The sequence below is a fragment of the Falco cherrug genome, chromosome 9 (genome assembly GCF_023634085.1).
Source record: "Falco cherrug isolate bFalChe1 chromosome 9, bFalChe1.pri, whole genome shotgun sequence".
Classification (NCBI taxonomy): domain Eukaryota; kingdom Metazoa; phylum Chordata; class Aves; order Falconiformes; family Falconidae; genus Falco; species Falco cherrug.
The window spans coordinates 33,466,525-33,487,557 of record NC_073705.1 but is presented as its reverse complement, the minus strand read 5'-3'; the positions used below and the strand labels follow the sequence as shown (position 1 = coordinate 33,487,557).

The window sequence follows — 21,033 nt, the reverse complement described above, 5'->3', positions numbered from 1 at the left end:
CTTATCATGCTGGCGACAGTCCTGTTCCTTTAAGCAACAGGATTGTGGCTTAAATTGTGTTGTGCAGCAGAACATAAATAAAAATTTACTTTCATGTGAAAAACTGTCACAACTTCCCAAAGTCAAATACATGGTCATTGAGTTGGGAATGATACATTTGAAGACTGTAAAAGTAAATCTGCGGGCTGAATCAGAAGACGATCTGCATTTCCTTCTGTACTGCTGTCATTAAAAGGCTATTTGCGTAAACTGTGACTCTGCTCAGCCGCTGCCTGATGAGTTTGCTCATCGTGGAGCTCCCCTGACCCAGAGGCAGGACTGCCGAGGGGTGGGAGGCAGGCAGCAAGGATGTTCTTACAGTAAGAGCCATGGGCTGGCCAGGATCCTCACCTGTTAGCGTTGATGCCAGGTTTAGCCCTTCAAACCCATAGTTAAATTAAAAGCTAATTTATTTAATTCAGAGTTAAATATTGAAAATTGGCAGCCAACTAATGGTTAACATTAACATTCACTTCAGTTGAACAGGGTCATCTGGCAGCCTTATGCCATTTCAGTGTCCTGCTGAACTTACATAGCAGGGTTGCAGGGTACGTTTAGATGACAGATGTATATACAGCAGAGTAGTGTTCTTTTGGTACTGTACTACATACATACAAAATCTTTGTTTTAAAACTAGCAAAGATCCCAAATAAAGTGATTGCAGAGTTAACTTCTACATAGGTTTTAATACTGAAGGAGATGAAGCACGTTTGGGTATTTTACATTTAGAAACCAGCCCTTGCAAACTCAAGGGATTCAGAACAAAAGGACACCAAAACTGTTAGTGCACGCGTACCTTAATGTATTTAGATTTATGTGCAGCTATGTGTATGATTATCAGGAAGGCAGCACTGAAAAATCATGGAAAACCCCAAACCCTCTGAAATGACTACTTTTAAGTTTCCTGGTATGTACACTGGGTTGGAACTTCATTTTCACTTGGTATTTTTTCTCTTACAATTGTAGAAAATAGTAGATTTACTCCAAACAAGGACTTTAAGAATAAAATATGCTCTGTATGACAAGCAGTAGGTTCTTAAAAAGATTTTTTTCAAATCTGTAATGAGATTGTACTCAGTCTTCTATAGAAGTATTCACAGGAGCAGCCCTAGCTTCATAAGAAATTTAGAGACCTATAAATAGACAGGTTTTGTTTGATTAGTGGAAGCAGTAAACCAAAACACCCCCAAACATAACAAGTTTGGTTCTGTAGGTTGACCAGAAGAATGAGTTCCAATGTTTTTCTTTGCCTCTGAAGTAATATGTTGTCTGAGGCATGAATCTAAGTCTCTGACACACGTTATTTCTCTTCCCAGGCTTCTCCATGCAGTTACGTGTGGTGTTTTTATAATTTTGGACACAAACTAATTACAGCAGATTTGGGTATATTTTGGGTTGTGATGGCAGCAGATTGTTTTGCAAGTGAAAAAGTCAACATTCAGAATTTTATTTAAAAAGTCAAATGCAAAACTTGACTTCAAATTTTTGGGTCTCCTAAGCCAAAGCATAGGTACTGCTCTTAAGTATTCGAAGAGTTTTAAAAGAAGAAACCACTTAATCATAAACTGTTGGCAATAATTTTTTAAATGAACCAGGCCCTTAATTTTGACCTATTAATATGCACAACTATGATCTTCTATCATATGATTTAGATACTATTTTAGAGGAACTTGTAATAAGGAGGAAGGAAATATTTTTAATAAGCAACGTTGTTTGCTTGACATTGTTGAGCTCCTTCAGAACTTTTACATGTAATTTTTAGTATACAATTGTTCTCATTTAAATCCCCTACTTATCTGTTCAATTGAAATTCCAGTGTCATGTTTGACATAAAAGAATTCATAATAATACAATTTCATTAATAAGACTTCAAGAAAACTTCTGCGTTCAGAGTTAAGTCTCTCTGAAAGCACCTGTAAAAGAAATGGGCATACCTGTAAAAAGTAAGCTTGTGCATCTTTGAGTATGTCTTCTGAGTGATTTATTTTAAGGTAATGTAGGAAATGTGTATTTCATACAAAAAATTTGCTTTTGAGTTTTTCTTTTATATAAGATGTTATCTCAGCATAACTGGAGAAATATTTTTAAACAAATAATTTTAAATGAAAAAATTTTTAGGAGCATACTAATATTGTCATTAACTGATCCTCTAAAATTCTAAGTGATCTTTTACTGATTGTGTTTGTTTTTTATTTAAAGGGAGAGAGAGATGCATGGTAATCTGACTTTTAGGAAATACTTGATCGGAGATCTTAATTCCTATGTAATAACCAATTAATTCTCCTCCTAAAAGTACAAGTTGTTTACATACACGATATTTTTAAAGGTCAATTTGCTTTGCTGCTTTTAAAATTACAGTGAAATTACTTCCAAGAAATAAAGTTATCTTTGTTGCTCCGATCTAGTCCATCGGCAAAGGTGGCTTTGCAAGCCTCAGAGCTTGGAGATGGGCTTTGGTCTGCTTGGTGTGTGTGTGTGTGTCTCTCTCCCCCCCCCCTGCCCCCCTCTGCTCTAGCTTTCGCTCTAGCACTATGTTAAACAAAAGGATGTTTTTCTGCCTTGTATTTGAGACAGTTAAAAGCTAATCCTTCTATACGGTGTGTTTCAAAGTGATTTCTTTGATAAAAGACTTGCTCTTCTTCCTGTGCTGTGTCTGCAGTTTATAGGATGCAGTCATGTTACGCTTCTTTTAATTTTAAATGACCGTTTGCTTTGCTTTTCCTTCTTTTTGTGCTACAAACATAGTGGATTTATGGTCTGTGGGGTGCATTATGGGCGAAATGGTTTGCCACAAAATCCTCTTTCCAGGAAGGGACTGTATCCTTGTGCTGCTGCAGCAGGTTGAATTAGTTAGGAAGTGATTAACCTTTTTTATTAATGTTGTGTCATGAAAATGTATCTTGTACAATTTTTTTTTTTATTAAATGGACATGGATTTTTCTTGTGATACTCTTTAAAAAAAAATTAAGAACTTCATTTATATTCAGGCTGCACCTAGCAGTAGGACATAGTCTCTGCTGGTCCTGTAGTTAGCATACATTCACCTTCACTCATTTTCATTACACATGCTTTTTATAGTCACTTCATGTGTATGTGTCTAGATATTTTTATTTACTTTATTTTAATAACTATCTTTTATGTTAATATCATTGCATTTTGTTTTCAGTTGACATTTGGTCAGTTGGGTGCATCATGGGAGAAATGATCAAAGGTGGTGTTTTATTTCCTGGTACAGATCGTATCCTTACTTTGGCCTGGGATGTAGTTGTAAAAGGTCAAAAGATACTGCAGCAATATAGTTCCAGATTAAGGTGGTTCTAATTTTTAAAATACTGGTTTTAAACTGCCTTTTCAAAGTGACATTTACAAGTTCATTACTTTGGTTCTAGGAAGCTGCAAAACTGTCTACAGTTATACCATTTAAAGCAAAACCACAACACAGCATTAATGTGTATAACTGTCTTTAGAGGTTAATGCTAAGCAAGATGAACAAAATACCACTTGGGCAAACAGGCTTCTGTTTCCTTTTTCCTTTTTTTCCTCTTTTTTTTTTTTTTTTTTCTTTTTCCAGTTTAATATGTCTATCCATTGCTTTTGGATGTTGTCACATTTAAGACAGATTTTTAATTTTTTGTTGTTGTTTAGGTGGTGTTTTACTAGTTCACATGCATTGATTTTTGCTTTGGAGATCATTTTTGTGTAATAACTTACTAATTTTTTTTAGTACCCAAGCATGTTACCAGTTATTTTTTACATTTTATAGGAAATGTTTACAAAAAATTCCTAACCAGCATCATTAGTTACACTCTGGAGTTTTATATTTTTGCATGCAGAAATGAACCTGCAGACAGCTTTCAGAAATATCTGGCATTTCTCTTTCTGTTCCATGACTGGCTTGGTGGTATCTGTTTGGTTTGTCCTGAATAATACTTCAGACAAAGGGTGTGCTCTAAGCAAATAGAGCTGAAACCTCTGGATCATTGCTAATATTGATGGATCCGATTGGAGTTTGGCATCTTACTTATTTCACTAGTAGTTACACTCCAATTTTATAGATGCTGTCAGAAATCTTTCCTGCTTTTGCTGCAGGTTAACTGTTTAGTAATCATTTAGGGGTGCAGATTGGCTGAAGATTTTTGAGGCACAGTGAAGAGATCCAGGGCATCCTTACTTACACATAGCGCTGTCATTGCATGGGCTGCACCATGCTTAGCTTTACGCATCTGGTTTGCTAGCATGGCTTTGCAGTTTAGGCTCAGTGCCATACAATGCAAATTCTTTATTTTCAAGCCCTGTACTAAAGCACTGTAAAGCTTCAAGATCCTTACGTAAAGGGTTAATTTTTAAGAACATATGAAGAGGGCTGCTACATCCAGCGGAAGGTTTAGGTAGCCCAGTATCCGGTCTTTGATGGTAGCTGAAAAGAAGAAGCTGGGGAGAATATATGAACGAGATAAGCATATATAAAATCTTATCTGAGCTCTCTCCCAGCATCTAACCATCTGCAACTAGAAATTTCTGAGCCAAGTGGTTCTCTTTTTTTTTTTTTTTATTTTTATTCAGTAACATTATTAAATTCTTCTGCCAAAACTGGTCAATCTCCACTTTACCTTGTGTAAACATTGCAATGAAGATGTTGCATGCTGGAAACTTCACTTCTGCATTCAGGTCTCTGACAAAATGGTGATTGGCCTGTGTGGGCCAAGATGTGACCTTGGTGTGCCCACCGGTGCTCAGTGTTGCATGTCGTTAGTGAGAGGTCGCTGACTTGGGAGAGTGCAGGACTGGGTTGAGGTGGTGATGGGTGGTAGCTGGACTGCTGGGAATCAGATCAGGAAGCGAGGTCTTCTCCAGAACCCACACAGTGCCTTTATTTAAATTTGTTTAATACATTTTATGTCTTTTAATTTTCTGTTTGTCTGAAGTATATCCTTTGCTAATTATGATTTTGAGTAAAGTACGTGTTGCCTTGACTACACTATCATAGTCTTGCTTTGTTTCATTTTTCTCTAAGAAGGTAGTCCTAAGTAATGAAAATGAACTTGTTACTTTGTTATAATTTTCTGCCTTTTCTCTGTTGGTTATTTCATGTGGTTTTAAGGTAACTTTCTAGCTGAAAATTAGACACAGTGTTTTTCTTAGCTGCATAACCTTAGACATTGATCAATGGAACAAAGTTATAGAGCAGCTAGGAACACCATGCCCTGAGTTTATGAAGAAATTACAGCCTACAGTCCGAACTTATGTGGAGAACAGACCTAAATATGCTGGATATAGTTTTGAAAAACTGTTTCCAGATGTCCTTTTCCCAGCTGACTCTGAACACAATAAGCTTAAAGGTAAGGTCAGTCTTCTGTGTGTTGTATATTTTAAAAGTTTTGAAACTGTGATATATTGAAAGGAATGTATCTTGGGTTTTGTTTGCTATAAAATCATCTCACTAAGAATTTAAGTACTACAATATTTATATCATGGGAGTGGATGAACGTGCTGGCTTATCTCCATTTTCTCATCTTCTCTGAAACAGCTCCTATTCTGGAGATACTTTTATAAAGAAATGTAAATATATCTGTTGCTCTCAATGACAGATGCTAACATGATTAAGAGAAGAGTGGGGGGAGGGTAGAATAGAAGTTGTGTGGGCAGAGCAGATCTTGTTTCTGTAGGGATGAAAAGAAGGTTTTATATCCATAACATATAGATATCCTGTAGTTACTGAAATAAGTGAAGTGGTTCTAAAATTCACCTTGCTCAGTGGAGTCGCAGACTCAGCATATTTTCTGTGACTGACAGTACGTGACAGTTTTCCCCCGTAAACTGTAGGAGAGGGGCAGTGGGTGCTTGCCCACTGCTATTCCAGACATGGCTGTAGTGCCAGCTGAGTTATATTTCACATAAGGATGTCACACTAAGGGGCACTGTTTGCTGAAAATGCGTAGTGAAACATGCCCAATCCCTTTCCCACCTGTGTAATTCTTCAAAAAAAATTTTTTGCATCAAACGAACCACTTTCCTAAACTGCAAATGATGCGAGGGTTGCATAGCTATTAAACTGGAATTTGTTTGCTCCAGGTCTCCTCTTCTTATGAGCTTTGAAATACTGTATTGTGTGCACTATATATGGCACGAGTCTAAATAGAAAATTTCACTTTTGCAGCAAGTCAGGCAAGGGATTTATTATCAAAAATGCTGGTTATAGATGCTTCTAAAAGAATCTCTGTGGATGAAGCCCTGCAGCACCCATACATCAATGTTTGGTATGATCCATCAGAAGCAGAAGCTGTAAGTTCTTGTTCCAGGTCTCTGATTAGGAGGGTGCTGTACTAAAGCAAGCTTGTTGTGGTGCTTGGTACAACTGCTTGAAAGATTATTGCATGATCTATGTGTTTCACTAGAAATTTAACTGACCTGTAATAATTTTTATTGGCATCGATATACATGTTTATTAGAAATAGTATTAAGAATGGGTGCACACTGTTATCTCTGTGTGTGTGTTTGTGTATAACTGCTTATAATCGCCTGGATGTGTAGTAATGCATCTGAAATCTTTTATATAGGGTTCTAATTTATTGAGCTTCAGTTGTTTCAGTGTGGTTTGATTGCCCTTGATAGGATTCTAAGGTATTTACTCCTGGGTGAGAGCAATATTTTCATTAGTTGTAGCAATTGATAGTACTTTTACACTAGAAAATAAGTGTTTCAGCAGAATCTGAGTACAGGATCTTGAGCTTTCAATTATTAACACCAATGAGCAGAGGGATTAATTGAACAATTTTCTTAAAATAAAAAATTCAGGACAATTTCAGCTTATGAGAAAAGTGTCATTTCTTTTAAAAGAAAGGTGGTTGGTAATGGCCCACTAAGAAAAAGAAGCTTGATATAAACATTGCAGTTAGAATTCTGCTGATCTGTAATAGCTAGAGGGTTAATTTAGTAATTAACTAAGTAGATAGAAAAGAGTTCCTTGTGCTGGAGACTGCTGCACTTAGGAGCTATTTTACCAGATGGTTCAGTTTCTGGTTTAATTGTTACAGTAATGTAAGCAAATCTGTTAATCAGAACTTTCAAACATGTAGCAGCATCTAGAAAATAGGCCAGGTCCAGGTTATGAGAGCATATATAACCATATAAATACAGCATTTTTAAATCAGGTTCATATTCTGAGTGCTTACATTAATTTTTTCATTCATTCTGGTTTTGTATGCCTTCGATTGCTTTATCATGAGTTAGTTTTGTTTTTCAGCCTCCGCCAAAGATACCAGATAAGCAGTTAGATGAGAGGGAACACACGATAGAAGAATGGAAAGGTAAGAAGGGCATTTGAAGTATAATAAGGCTTCTGGGAGCAGGCTGGGACCAAATGATTACTGTTATTAAAGTTCTTCTGGGCAACTCAATATTTACTTAAACTGCTTGGAATGGCAAAGGAATAGATCAGTGCTTTCAACTTCTTGATTGTTGGGACACTAAAAATTTTCCTGTGAAGATGCTGAACCTTTGTAGGGAACTTAAGACCTGCTCATTTCAGTTACTTTTGCAAAGCATAAGGCAAAGGTGTTTTGGGGGGTAACTCTTCTGGGCAAATTGCTACAGCTGGAAAAGATGCAGAAGTTTGAGCAATGTAAATCTGAAGTAGAAGGACTAGTCTTCAAGTGAAGAATACATTAGCAGTAGCTGTACTTAAATCAAGCAGAGGATTTGAAAGAAGAAGCCATAAGGAGTGTTGGTAATGGGTGAGACAGTGAGGTTACAGCTGCTCTGGGAGGTGCTGGTGGTTCTCTGGATCCCACAGCTGATAAAGTAGCTGGGGCTGAGGTCTGGAAGGATTGTAGCATGACCTAGGAGCTGTACCTTCAAGAGTGTGATCTTTAGTGTTCAGTACTGGTTTAGTGTCTATATTTCCTGGTCGTATGTGAAGTGTAAAATGATAAAATATAAGGGGAACATCTTTGTTACTTGTGAAGCTTGTGCTTCATTTTCAAATTGCTTCTAAAAAGCATGGTATTATTGCAGAGGTTCTAGTGTGAAAAAAAAATTGGATCTCCACATTGCTGTGTAAACTATAAATGTTGCATTTAAGCAAGAATTTAGTGCATTAAGCAATCTGATACTCCATACTGAAAAAGTCTAGGAAGGGATATTAGACCTGTATAACCTTTTTATCTCCAGAGAAAATAAAGCAGGGGAAATGTTTCATGAATCATTTTTGACAGTTTCATTGTGTTGGCTGGTAATGGACACAAGTCTGTAAAATCTAGTACTACCACACTTTACGTCTCTTTCTATTAGAAAATGAGATTTAATGATAAAGGCAAAGATAGGGAGAATTGTGGAAATTTCTTTACCAACCTCCTTCCAAGCAAAGTTTTTCCCTTTTGAAGCAGATGTGCTGAGGGTATTTCAAGCAATGTGGAGTTTACTTTTGAGACTCCCACAGCCCTTGAAACTATAATTCTTAAATGCTTTTTTTTTCTTCCAAACTGTACATTACATTAGTTTGCCAGTGACAGGTAAGAAGTAGTATTCTGACAGTCAGTTCACACAAGCTGCATCTAACATGTTTAGTCCTTCTTTTCTGTTGTTACTTCTGTAGATTCACAACTGAAGTCTTTTCTGGGTAATTAGCTGCCATTAGCCTAGAAGCCTTCTGGTCAGTAATAAACCTATGAAATTTAAATGTACATTTTAATGGGAGATGCATTATCGATCCAGTCTTGGGTTTGCAAATTCATTTTTTGCCCTCTGTTCTCTGCATTTTCAGAGTTGATATACAAGGAAGTCATGGACTTAGAGGAGAGAACCAAGAATGGGGTTATACGTGGACAACCAGCCCCTTTAGGTTGGTTACAATAAAAGCATGGTAAAAAACTGCATTAAGTTGTAGGTCGGGAGAGAGTAAAGCTGTTCAAGACATCCAAGAGTAACCTAACTCACAAATATGGCTCTTAAATGACCAATAACCTCTTGAATTGCCTTTGAGATATTGCTTATTTGAATGGAATGTGTGGGGTTGACATCTGTTTTTATTGACCTGATTAATTCCTCTGTTATTGTCCCTGTGTAACTGATGCTTCATTCATTTAAATCCTCAAGAAATGTCTTGGTATGTAGTGGTACTGGGTTGCCATAATCTGGTTGGATGCGTAACATGTAGCTGGTACAGTTTCAAAGTAAGATATAACCACTACTTACACATATGTAAGTAATGAAGCAGGATTTCTAAGCTGGAAGATTATGGCGTGCTTTCAGCAACTGCTGCTGAGTTTTGGAGCAAAATGCACCCATTAACTGACCGTTGGTAAAACTCCATTTGCACTGCTGAAAAATGATGGCAGGGGTTGGGCGGCCGTAGCTGACTCTGCTCAGATTCTGCCGAAGTCCAGACTCTGAAAAATCACTGTGCATCTGAGACTGAACGTACGCGATGTGGCTGGACACCGACTATTCTCCAGCCTGAAGGGGAGGATCTGATGGGGGTAAAACAGGCCTCCTCTTTCTTTATCAAAATATGTAGATATATTCTAGCTTTGGGTGTCCACATTTCGTAGGGAACTTAGCTCTGGCTTTATGCAGTGCTGTGTCTGTGATTTTTAACCGTCACCCATTAGCATTTAGTGTGATTTGACAGGTGTCATGCCATGTGAGTTCTGTGGTTCTTGACATACCGTTCATTAAGGCCCACGTAAAAGACTTGCGGGTTTTACATACTTTGACAGTGGATTGAGACACGTCTTTTCAAACTCGCTGAAACAGAGGAAACTTGACTGTTAGGAAGAGGCAGACTAATGCAAGTACTGAACCGTGCAACTGTATCTGCAACTGATTTGCTGTTTTGTTTCTCATAGCACAGGTGCAGCAGTGATCAATGGCTCTCAACATCCATCTTCATCGTCATCTGTCAATGATGTGTCTTCAATGTCAACGGATCCAACATTGGCCTCTGATACGGACAGCAGTCTAGAAACCTCAGCTGGACCTCTGGGTTGCTGCAGATGACTACTTGGTCTTTTGGGGGGTGGGAGGGGGGTCCTTTTAGTCATTAATAGGGCACCTTTAAAATTTGGTGGTATTTTTGAGTGTTTTTTCAAAAATAATCGTAGAAATCATAAAGTGCTGTAATTTTAAACTGTAAGTTGTGTTAAAAGCAGCCACTTTTTTGCTGTACTTAATTGTAAAATATTAAACCTGATAATTTTTATTGTGGTTTTAAAATCTGCATATTTGCTTTACTATTATGCTGCTGATCTTTTTTTACAGAATTTGTAAGATTTGTTTTATCAAAGCACATATTAATGTTGTGGTCATTACCATATAATGAATTATTTAAGATTTTATAGGTTTTCAATTTTTTAATTAGGATTTATTCCAGATGTTTTGTTCATGATATCCTTCAAAGTTTTATGCTTGGTCATACGTCCATGTCCGGGTGGAGTGGGAGAGAATTCAGTGCAGCCAGCTGTAGTTGGGCTTGCTACTGTGGTGCTGGCAGTGAACAAAATCCTCTTTCATTTTAGCCACTTGCCTGTAATTCTTCAGCAAGAACAACAATTAATATTTTTAGAGAAACAGTATACAATCCTTTGCAAAGTAACCTCATCCGGCTGGTTTTACAAACTTAAGAAAGCAAAGCATATACTGAAAGCTGCAGAAATACCTAGCCTAACAAAGTAATGTTTTCTGCAGACTTGTGGCATGCCAAATCTTGTGATCACCATAAAACACGAGGATACTTCATGAATAATACATTGCAATGCCAATAAACAATTTACTTCTAGCTTGTAGCCTGTTTTCATACACACAAAACGAAGTGTATCCAGGATGTCTAGACTGCCGAGAGGGAAAATGAATATGCTGTAGCTATATACTTTCATGTAATATGTGATTCTTGGGAATTTTGTTTCTTACTAGTTTTGTCTACCAAGGCAAGTGCTTTTTGGGTAGAAGGGGGACCGACAGGAACGCAATAGGGGCAAAACTTCAGCTCTTCTTTCTCCACCAATAGTAACTGATTGCTGTTGACCATTAAGTGGTAGGAGAACCTCAGGATTTCTGTAGCTAATGCATGAAGTGAGCAATATATGCCATCCAAGGGAGGGAGAAGTAGTGCTGTATAAATTAATATTTATCTCTTTCATTTCACCATGAGACCAGTGTAGCAGAAATCTTAATGGTTCATTTTAAGTCATAAATATTCAGTAGTTTTCAGCACTGAAGCTCCAGGTTTCAATACGCTTTTTAAACAAAAGATATATCGAAATATATAGAACAGTTACTAAATAGTCATGTAAAATGGTGCTGCTCCTCACAGAAGTATTTTAACTGTTTACATTTTATATTTACAGAATGATTTATGTATAACTGACTTAAGTTTATGTATGAGTTAAACAATCATTCAGAATTTATTCCTTTGGAAAATGCAGATTTTTAGTAAAGCTAGGCTGTATAATTGAATGCCTTGTGTAGATGCGTATTTTGTGTAGTGAATTAGAATGTGAAGAGGAATTTAAATTAGTAATGCTCACAAAAACGAGCGTAAGAAAATACAGAAGTCTTGCCAGGCACAGAGCATAAGCAAATAATACAACTGGCTACAGAGGTCATCCAGGAATGACTGATGCTCGTCAGTGTGGTTCCTTCTGCTTGTTGGGTTAAATAGGTGTACTTTTGAAGTTCTAATTGAAAGAGGAAAATTTGTCTTTGCAGGAAGTTTCGGGAAAACAGAAGCGATAGTAATGCTTTCAATATCTAACATGTCTTTTTAAAAAACATACAGGGTTACAAGGAATGGTAATGTCTCAAAGATGGCTAAACTGATAAACTGCACAGTTATTTTCCTGGCCTGGCTAGACTGCTGGTAAGTGCTGTGTGCGTGTAAAGTTGCTTTCCTCGCTTGTATCTCATATTTCAATATTGCCTTTCTAAACCATGTTTGTTAAGGCAATTATTTTTACAGGATCCTGCCAAATCGTATATTACCTCAGAATAGGCAGGACACGTTTGGATTCATCTAGCACTGGAACACAGAAAATCTGCTCAAGTTGAACAGAGACCAACAGAACAGTCTATTTTTTAATTTTTTTATCAAAGTTTAAGCTGTGAATTAAGATAAAATTTTTGGTCATACAACAGTACTCCATTGTTATATGGAGTCAAGTGATATTCTGATCAGCCCAGTGTAATGAAGTTAAGACTGACAAAATCAACTTCTGATGCTTCTAAGTGTTGTTAAGAACAGAATTTGGTAAATATAAGTCATGTTTAAACTTACTTTTGACCTGTCTGGATTGCAGTGATGATTGAAATATTTTGAAAATTTAAAATATTTCTTGCTGTCACTTTCCAGTGTCCTGAAGAAAAATGGCTTTTGAAATTTTGAAATTAATATTGAGTGAAACAGTTACTAGGCTTTTACCACAATGTGCTATCAGTAGTAACTTGAGTTCATAAGCTCTAAGGAGAAAATTGAACTTTCTTCTATTAAGGTAGGGTTATGGACTGGTGGGGTGTGAACACCCGTTGCAGTGTGAGTGAGCTGTGTTTAAAGGGATTATTTCAGTACTTTCAGATTATTTCAGTCAGAGCTTTGCCTGTGTGAACCTAGAGTTCACTTTTTTGGCACCATCTTTGTAGCAGTGTTGCTTTTTTTTCCTCCTTTTCAGTTGTTTTTTTTTCAGTTGCTTGCATTTTAGGCAAATTAAAGTGATGGCGAATTTCAAAGACAAGAAAATGAGATTCAGAATCCAAATTATCACAACGACATGTTCGTATTAACTTCCCTTTTTATTGAAATATGAAATTATGTCAGAGATAGTTGTACACTGCCACAGATAACAAACAAATGGGTAGCTGGAGTTTGGCTGTCTTTGTCTGTTGTTATGTCATTAGATCACATACTGTCTAATACACTGCACAATTTTATTCTTAAAGTACTACTAAGCTTTATTTTAGTCTTATGATCCCAAAATCTTCTCATGACAACTTCACTAAAGTGTATGCAGCTTTCCTCTAGGGCCACTCCAGTCCACTGGGAGATGGTAGGGATTGAATTACAGTGAGCTGTCTGATTTCTTACATCAGGTGATGTTAAAAGTTGGGCAGTAATAACGAGATTAATTTCTACCTTTTCTGGTCAGAGCTGTGGCAGGCGTCAAGGATGAAATAGCTTGTCTCCTTTTGTAGAAGTAGATTCTTCAAGAATAAGAAATACAGTGGGGGGGCGGGGGCATTGGTAAGTACTGTTACGATGTGCTGCACCTCTGCTCTGTGAAGTCTCTTGTTGATGCAGGACGTGGGGTGGGAGCGGAGGGTTTGTGTGTCGGGGTGTGTGAGAGGCTGCGCTGCCAGAGCAGAACCCATCAGCTGAACAACCCTAGGCCAGCCTGGCTGAGCAGGTCACCTCTGTTGCATTCAGAGCTGGACAGACGTGGCATGTCTCCCTAAGATGCTGTTCGGCTTGAGTTTTTAGTTTGGAGGAACCTTACTGTGCTGTGTGCAGTAGTAGCTTTCTGGATGCGAGTTCCAGCTAGATACAAAGACGGTGTCAGCAGAAATTGTTGGGTAAGCTCCCGGCGCCCACACAGGTGTGAATTCAGGGGAGAGCAGGGTGGGGGCAGCTGTGGCCACAGCACCCTCTGCTGCCTCAGTGTCCAAGTGGGGGGTTACCGATGTGGGTTTGTTTTATGGAAAATTGCTTCTCTGAACACAGGCTATTTCATTAGAGCACAAATTAAATTAGTGTAATGCCCTACGTTAATGTATATGGCATCTCAACACTGTGGGAAGAAAAGTGATCGAAAAGCTAGTACAGGAGGATAGTTTCGGCCCAACCAATCGTCCAAAGCATGTTTCTCTATTAAGATTATTGGGCAAAGGGGAGAAGTAGGTTCAGCTTACAGTTGGTCTTACTGTTTCAAGCTGCTAAAGGGAGTGAATTACTCTTTCTAGGTGTGTTTTTATTTGCTGTGGACAGCAGCTTGTCCGTGCCGTTTTATTTGGCTATCAGTGTTGTCGTTCTTACATATTTAGTTTGAGAACTGGAGTTGAAGGAGAGCTGTCTGCATTTTTCAGTAGGGTTGGAATGAGGGTTTTAATGAAGAAATGTGATGAGACACTACTGCCTACCCAAATTTTCAATTCATTTAATTTATTCTTAGTTAAGGGCACTGGATAAATGTGGTGTTTTAAGTGACCTCTTTCACTTGCTTCTCTTCTTCAGAGATCTCTGCATTACAGAAATGTGTTATGAATCAGATCACATGGTGTTTCTACTTTTGCAGTTAAAAATTTAAGCTAGGTTTTCTTGAACTACCTCACATGAACTTTCTACGTTTCTTAAGCAAGCAAAGCTAACCCTTGCTATTGGAACTACACTGAATGTGAATAGAAAAATACACTTCCTTTAGAAAATAGACCTATTGGCCAATGTTGGGACAGTATCAGTAAGTATGTTTCTTATATATTTCACGTAAGATGTTCATGTGTAATATATAGCTTGTGTACAATAATGTACATCTAGAATATTGTGTTAGCTGTAAATTGGTGGTTTTATTATTGTAGTCTGGTTTTGTAGGTAAAAATAGCTTACTAGTAATGTCAGCTCATCCTTTACATTTTACAAAAGGAATAATTCTTGGTAAGCTTTGCATACAGATGAATTACTTTTGTAGGCCCAATATCTAGTCTATTTTTGAGAGTTCTTTAGCTTTTATTACTAAAGTTGAGAAAAAAAAACCCTAGTTAATGCTATCATTCCTTCTGCCCCCTTTGAAGTATATTCTTAATTTTATTTTGTCCCAAGAAATATGAAGAGGAAGATACACCATTAAAAATACTGGGGAAAGTTGTAATTTATTTTTTTCTCTTCCTCACATTTGATACCTTTTCCTGCTTTTCCTTTATTCCCTCCAAATAAGCTGTTGGTGGGGCATTACTGAGAACATTGTGGTTTTTTTACTCATTCATGCCATAGGTCATTACATGTGCACCACTGGAATGTATACATTGTTATATAGTATGTCAATTGGTTATAATGATATTTTAAATAAAAAAGAAAAAAAAAAGTTTGACCACTATGCATTTAGTGTTTCTTCATAGCTAGGTTGGAATGGATTTCATGGATTTCATAATAAGGCTGCAGTTGGAGTCTTATTAGTATCAGTCCTGTCCTGCAAATTCAGGTTTTTTAATGGTACTTAAAAGTCCTGTCTTGTGTGTGAGCTCATGTGTGGGCCAAGTGACGTTTCTTCCATTTCTCCTTTCCATGGGCTTTGGATCTGCCACAGGCTCTTAATACCAAGTGTGTTTCCGACCGCTGGGAATTTATTCTTGCTTCCTTGCTGCCAACTCTGGCCGCTGCTTTTCCTGGAAATACAGCTGCTGCGACCCTGTGTTGCAGGAGGTAAGCTGTGGGCCGACTAGTGTATGAAAGGAGGGGCCAGTCCCTGTGCCCTCAGGAAAATCTTCCTCAAAACTGAGTCTGAGGGGCCTAAAGGACTGGACTGCCGGAGAGCTCTTCCTGGATTGGTAACTTAGGTGCCGTGCCGGGAGCACTTGCTGCACTGGCGCCTCTGCCCTGGGGCTGAATCTTAATGTAATGCATTTCACTGCCTTCATTTCCAGCAGGGTCTCAGCATTTCTTTAAACAAACACTCAGGATGCCCTTGAGTTGTGTTTGTCTGCGTGCTGCTACGTTGTATTTGTGTACGGTTTTAAGGGAAAGGTAGCGTGACTGTGGCCAGTACCGTGCAGCCTGCTTTGTTTCTCTGGACCAGCTCTTTGTGGGGTGCTCTTCTAGGAATGAGGTGAGGCTCAGAAATGCTCTTTTTTTATTTACATATGTTAGCATGAAGTGCAGCTGATTCCAAGTAATGTATTGATACTAGAGCAAGCCCTGAGGCCGTCTTAGCTCTACCAGGGCTTTGTCTGTGGGCAACTTAGGCCCAGAACTGAAGTATTCCATAGTGCTGCTGGCTTGCATGGAAACTGCTAGCAAATGAGGATAATTCAATAAGCTATCAATCATTACTAATTTTCCTTTTCATGTTAGAAATGCCATGGAGACTTACAGCAGTTTTTTGTTATGCTGTAATGCTGCTGTTTGGCTTCAGATATTATTTTGAAGCATATGCTTGTGTTGGGTTTCATTCACCGAATTTTTTTTGTTACACTTTTTTGCCTGCATAATACTGGAAGGGAATGGTCCAGGCTGGGAGGATTGCACAGGTAAGGCTATGGTAAAAATGTATCTACCTGCTTCCAGGAGCCTTTGTCATGTCTTAATACTAACGAACCTGTATCTTGTAAATGCTTGCTAAGAAAACTGGCACTATAAACCGGGGGCTGTAATGAATAAAAAGTCTGCAAAATAAGGAGTGTTCTCTGAGATCTGTGAAGTTGGCAAAGGAAGCAGTGGGAAACAGAGTACAGAAACAGGAGTTGAAGTTAGGAACGTGTCTTGTCTTCCTCAGATAAGGGCATAGTGTTCCCTGAGGTGGTGTAGGACAGCACAAGCGTGTTACAATTTATTGTGTAATTGTACATGATGGAAAATGAACATTATTCTCTCATTGCTAAGCTTTAGAATTAATATCCTACCGTGGTGCATTTTAGCATGAACTGGGTAGTTTGCAGCTTCTTGCAGGCTTTGTTTACTGCAGTGGATCATGTTCAAAAGGACCTGAAATGTATTCCTCATGAACGAGAGGAATAGTGTTGCTGGAGCACAACAGTCAACCAGGAAATGGTTAATTCTATTAGTTGGTTTGAATTCTATTAGTTGGATTGAATGAAGGATCACTAATTTGTGATACTGAAAAAGGAAGAAATAATTTTATCCTGGATGGCAGATTAAGATTATGTAGTGCTACATAGCTGACAGATGATCCTGTCCAGCAGCTGAAGACTTGGGGTAGGTGGGTTTGTTCCGTAGTTCTGCTATATGTAGCAGTAACCTAAGTTTAAATACTTACTGTAGAATTCCAGCTGCATTTGATTTCATTGAGAGTTAGCCAGTTGTCCTGTTTAGTGCTTGTCTTGCATCTATGTTTTTAAGGCTCCCAGTCAGCATGGCTCAGTTCTTCAGCTTGTAGGTGTGCTAGAACTGAAGGGAGTGGTCTGCACTTGATCCGTACAGGAGAGAATGCGTTGTAAAGCATCTGAGAGGTGAGGGCTGTTGGGAAGGATACAGTGAAGGAAAGGTACCCATGTTGGGGGAAGGAATAAAAGAGGGCATTAAAATAACCTGGTTGCTACTACTACTTGGATTGAATGCCTTAGTAGAAACTTTCTTTTTACCAGTCCTGATGTTCTAATTGCAGAGAATTACTTACAGTCCAGTTCAGGCCCCTCTAATATTCAGGTTTATTTTGTGATGACTGGCAGGGTGTTCGATACCACCTAACACACTATGCATTTGCAGCTCCAAATCATTGTTACAACAGTTGCTTCTCCCATTATGCATTTTAATGCTGCTGTTTTAAACAGGCTATCATATTCCTTGCAGGATCAGTTGTGACTATCGGTAATAATACAAGGTGGAGGTGGTGGAAAAAAGGGGTGAGGGTGATGCTAGTGCCTGCAGGTGGCAGGCAGCTCCTGCTGAACACTGCGTGCCTGCCACACTGCCTCACACCAGGAATAGTAAGGGATCCAGTGCAGCTGGATAGAAGGGAAGATGTTTTGAAAAAACTGAATTAACCTATCCACATGAACTACTTTACCACCTTGCTTGACATGTCTTAACCAGCAAAGATTAAGTTAAAATGTTTCTTTTTGCTCACTTCAAATGGTTTACATTTCTATAGGAAGGAGAAGCGTTACAGTGAGGTAAAAACAAGTGAACTTCTAGATGGTTAAATAATGAAATACCTGGACGTCTGTGAGGTGATGAGGAGAAGGTCAATACCGAAAGGTGTACTATCTGCTGGTACATTGAAAAACCCATTCTAAGGTTATTTCCAAACAGCGAGTTCTTCTCTAGTAAGAAAAGACAGATTCAGGTAATTTTTTGAAAATACTTGAAGCAGGCACCTTCACTACGCTCTATACTTTCCCTTTAGCCAGTTCATGTTGTCATGGCACTTTTCCGTTAAAAATCTTTCTCCTCTGAGACGCCCAGGCTGCCTCAGCTGTCAAAGATAGGTGCCAAGAAAGAGTGGGCCGTACATGAGTGCCGGGCTGAATCTGGTGAAACAACTTTCTGTGTGCAGGCTCCATGAATGTTACACAGAACTTCTCAGAGCAGTCCCTTAAGGGGGTAATTCAGCCCTGGCAGCTAGTTACCAGAAATTGCAACTTCATTCTAATGATTTTTCTTTAGTAGAAGTAATGAACTTAGGCTGGTGGCTTGTTTGCAGTACTTGGGCTGCCCCCTCACCTCCCTGTGAACTAACAAAAAAAATAATCAATTGGCATCATGAGAAGTGGTACAAGGCAGCTAAGTGTAAACTGTCTGGGAAAGGTTAAAGATAGATTCCCTAGCATTCCACCCCACCAGCTGCACTGATTTCTCTTACCATAGAAGTTTCATAGATAAAAAACACTCAGCAGGTGGATGCATTCTGATGATAAGAATCTTTCTTCTCCTACCTTGATGTCGGATTAGTACATGTCAACTCACAAGACTTTTTCTTGCAGGTAGTACTGCTCTGATTTTGGCTCAACCCCACCCCCAATATCTAGAGCAAAATGTGTATATTTACAGTTCTATGGAGTTTATGTGGCCAATCTGATTATACAGTTTAATAAGTTGCATCTTTCTGAAACACAGGAACTATTTGGTGGGTCAGGGACAATTCTAGTGAATTTTCAAGATTTTGGTACCTTCAGCTCATTTGTAGACTTCATTTTCACATTATCTTCATAAAATAATGCAACTTTACAGAATAAGAAATTTGGGTAAAATTATGTAGGAAGTGGGGAGAAAAAACACCTTATTAAATCCATATGGCAAACCACACTGAATGTGGTGACACACTGGAACTGCCGCCTTCCCAAGCACAAGTGTGGAGGCCCTCAGCTCCAGGCTCAGCCTGTTCATGGGTTCTGGCCGTCCCACCTACCTTGCAGGACTTCCACTGTCCTTGTGCCGGTGAAAGATGGTGCAGTAAGTCCAAAGGTGGCAGCGGTACAGCTATGGATAATGGTATCTTTTGATTTGTGGATAAAAAGGGTGCCCATTGTTTCTTGGTAATCTGACATCTAAACTTTGAAGCATTATGTTTAGCAGTCTTTCCCAGCTGGCCCAAATACTACAGCACATGTAAAGACAACAGAGCAAGTGTCACTGTAGAATTACTCATGATACATGAGTATACAAGAACAAAATGTGCATTTTCACTGGTTTTGTCAGAATTAGAATTTTCCATACTGTACCATTAGCTTGTTTTACTTGGGGACTTTAGCAGTCTGACTCCCAACAGTTAAACATCCTAACGTTGAAAAAAATTCTTCCATTTCCTTCTGCAGGAGGTGATTTCTCTTCTCAGCATCTTCACGAGCACGTTCAGAATTCCTCAGCTTTATCTCCAGCATTGTGTATTTCTTTCGTTCTTGGTCCAGTTCTTCTTCTAACCTAACCACTTGTTTCCTCAGGTCTGCACTTGTTTCTTCAATTCTTAAAACCAAAGAAGAGAAGGAGGGGGAAAAAAAGAGGTTTTTTTAAGTGGCTGGATAAGTACTGCTGATAGCTATCATAGATACAAGCTGTTCCACTTAGAGCTAAAATATCTCCATTCTAAGAGAAAGTTTTAGAGGAAGGCACTAATGGCAGTGTCATTAATGTTGAGTTTAAGGACAGAGCCTCCTTGGAAGCTGAAGCCTCCTCTGTTTGTATCTTGAGAGAATATGCTCAAGTGTTAAACAGTGCTTACTTTGGGGCAACAGACTGAATATCTGAGTAGATGTATTCTCAGTAAGGCTGAGTTCAAATATGTAATTCCAAAATAATCTTCTAACCTCTGTTTTCATCCTGATACTGTGTTTCCTGTGTGGAGATCCAATACAGAGAAAAACGTCCTTGGAGCTTAGGTGTAGGCATGAGGTCTCAGTCCTTCCTTACCATCCATTTTACAGTATTTTCTGTAAAGGTCCCCCACTGACTGATGGGGGAATAAAATTTTTTCACACTGTACAAGATTTTACAAAAAACAATATTTCATATGAGGAAGAATCTGAAGAACAAATCTTAAATGTAAGTTGGCACAAAGCTCTAATGCAAGCCTTAGAACTTTTCACTAAGGACGTCAGAGAACAAAGTTCATATTTTTTTGGTTTGAAACAAGTGCCAAAGGCACATCACTTGCTGTCCTCCCCATCACATTTCCTGATTGTAAGACAGGAGTAGTGGTGTTAATACACAGGAGACAGTATAATCCAGACAGGAATTTCTGGTCACTGGAATATGATTGTAAAACTTAGGCTTTTCCTAGGAAAAATGTCTACCCTATAACTTGGGGGGGAAAAAAAAAAGGGGGGGTGGGGGGAGAAAAACAAAAAACCCAAACGAAAAACAAAAAGATACCACCCCACCTCTTCAGTTCATTGATCGGTATAATACCCAACGGTGAAGCTAGGGTGCCTGGCTTCCCACTGAGACTGTGAATAGGTTGGTTTTAGACAAAGTAAACGACAGTCAAGAAGGGCATGCTACAGACTCAACAACAACAACAAAGGATCTTTGTGACAGTACCAGAAGTGTCTACATTCCATTTTGTGACCACCAAGAGGCAATTATGCAGGCAATGCAGTGCATCCCCTTAAACTTCCTTCACACACAGCTAAGGGTGGCAATGTGAACGTTGTGACAACTTTCTAAGCTGTTGGGAAAGTCACATACAGGCATGCTGGTCAAGTCTGGCAGACCACCTGCTGCACAGATAAGCGAACAGAAATGTATACTGTGTCTGCAAAAAACTGCCCATCCTGATGAAGACAGACATTCATCGCCCAGGTAGCAGCTGTCTTCTGTAATAGAAGAAGACTCTCCTGAAGCTAGGA

The 21,033-nt window shown here is 38.7% G+C and overlaps 2 protein-coding genes across 18 annotated transcripts in view; one reads left to right on the top strand and one right to left on the bottom strand.

Moving 5' to 3' along the window:
* The window catches only part of MAPK8 (mitogen-activated protein kinase 8), a 162,546-nt gene extending 152,309 nt beyond the window's left edge, over positions 1 to 10,237 (top strand). For 5 of the 7 annotated variants that reach the window (XM_055721243.1, XM_055721240.1, XM_055721244.1 and 2 more), the window contains 6 exons: positions 3,206 to 3,277; positions 5,196 to 5,378; positions 6,197 to 6,321; positions 7,283 to 7,346; positions 8,801 to 8,878; positions 9,890 to 10,237. In XM_055721243.1, coding sequence (XP_055577218.1) covers positions 3,206 to 3,277; positions 5,196 to 5,378; positions 6,197 to 6,321; positions 7,283 to 7,346; positions 8,801 to 8,878; positions 9,890 to 10,035 — 668 coding nt within the window. In that variant the 3' untranslated portion in view covers positions 10,036 to 10,237. Of the gene's footprint in view, positions 1 to 2,784; positions 2,857 to 3,205; positions 3,278 to 5,195; positions 5,379 to 6,196; positions 6,322 to 7,282; positions 7,347 to 8,800; positions 8,879 to 9,884 lie in introns of all 7 variants that reach the window. The other 2 variants (XM_027815336.2, XM_027815337.2) reach the window with 2 other exon arrangements.
* Positions 10,238 to 14,161: 3,924 nt separating this feature from the next.
* The window catches only part of ARHGAP22 (Rho GTPase activating protein 22), a 151,518-nt gene continuing 144,646 nt past the window's right edge, over positions 14,162 to 21,033 (bottom strand). For 6 of the 11 annotated variants that reach the window (XM_055721234.1, XM_055721235.1, XM_055721236.1 and 3 more), the window contains one exon: positions 14,162 to 19,651. In XM_055721234.1, the coding sequence (XP_055577209.1) occupies positions 19,423 to 19,651 (229 nt within the window). In that variant the 3' untranslated portion in view covers positions 14,162 to 19,422. The remainder of the gene's footprint in view (positions 19,652 to 21,033) is intronic. The other 5 variants (XR_008734014.1, XR_008734011.1, XR_008734012.1 and 2 more) reach the window with 5 other exon arrangements.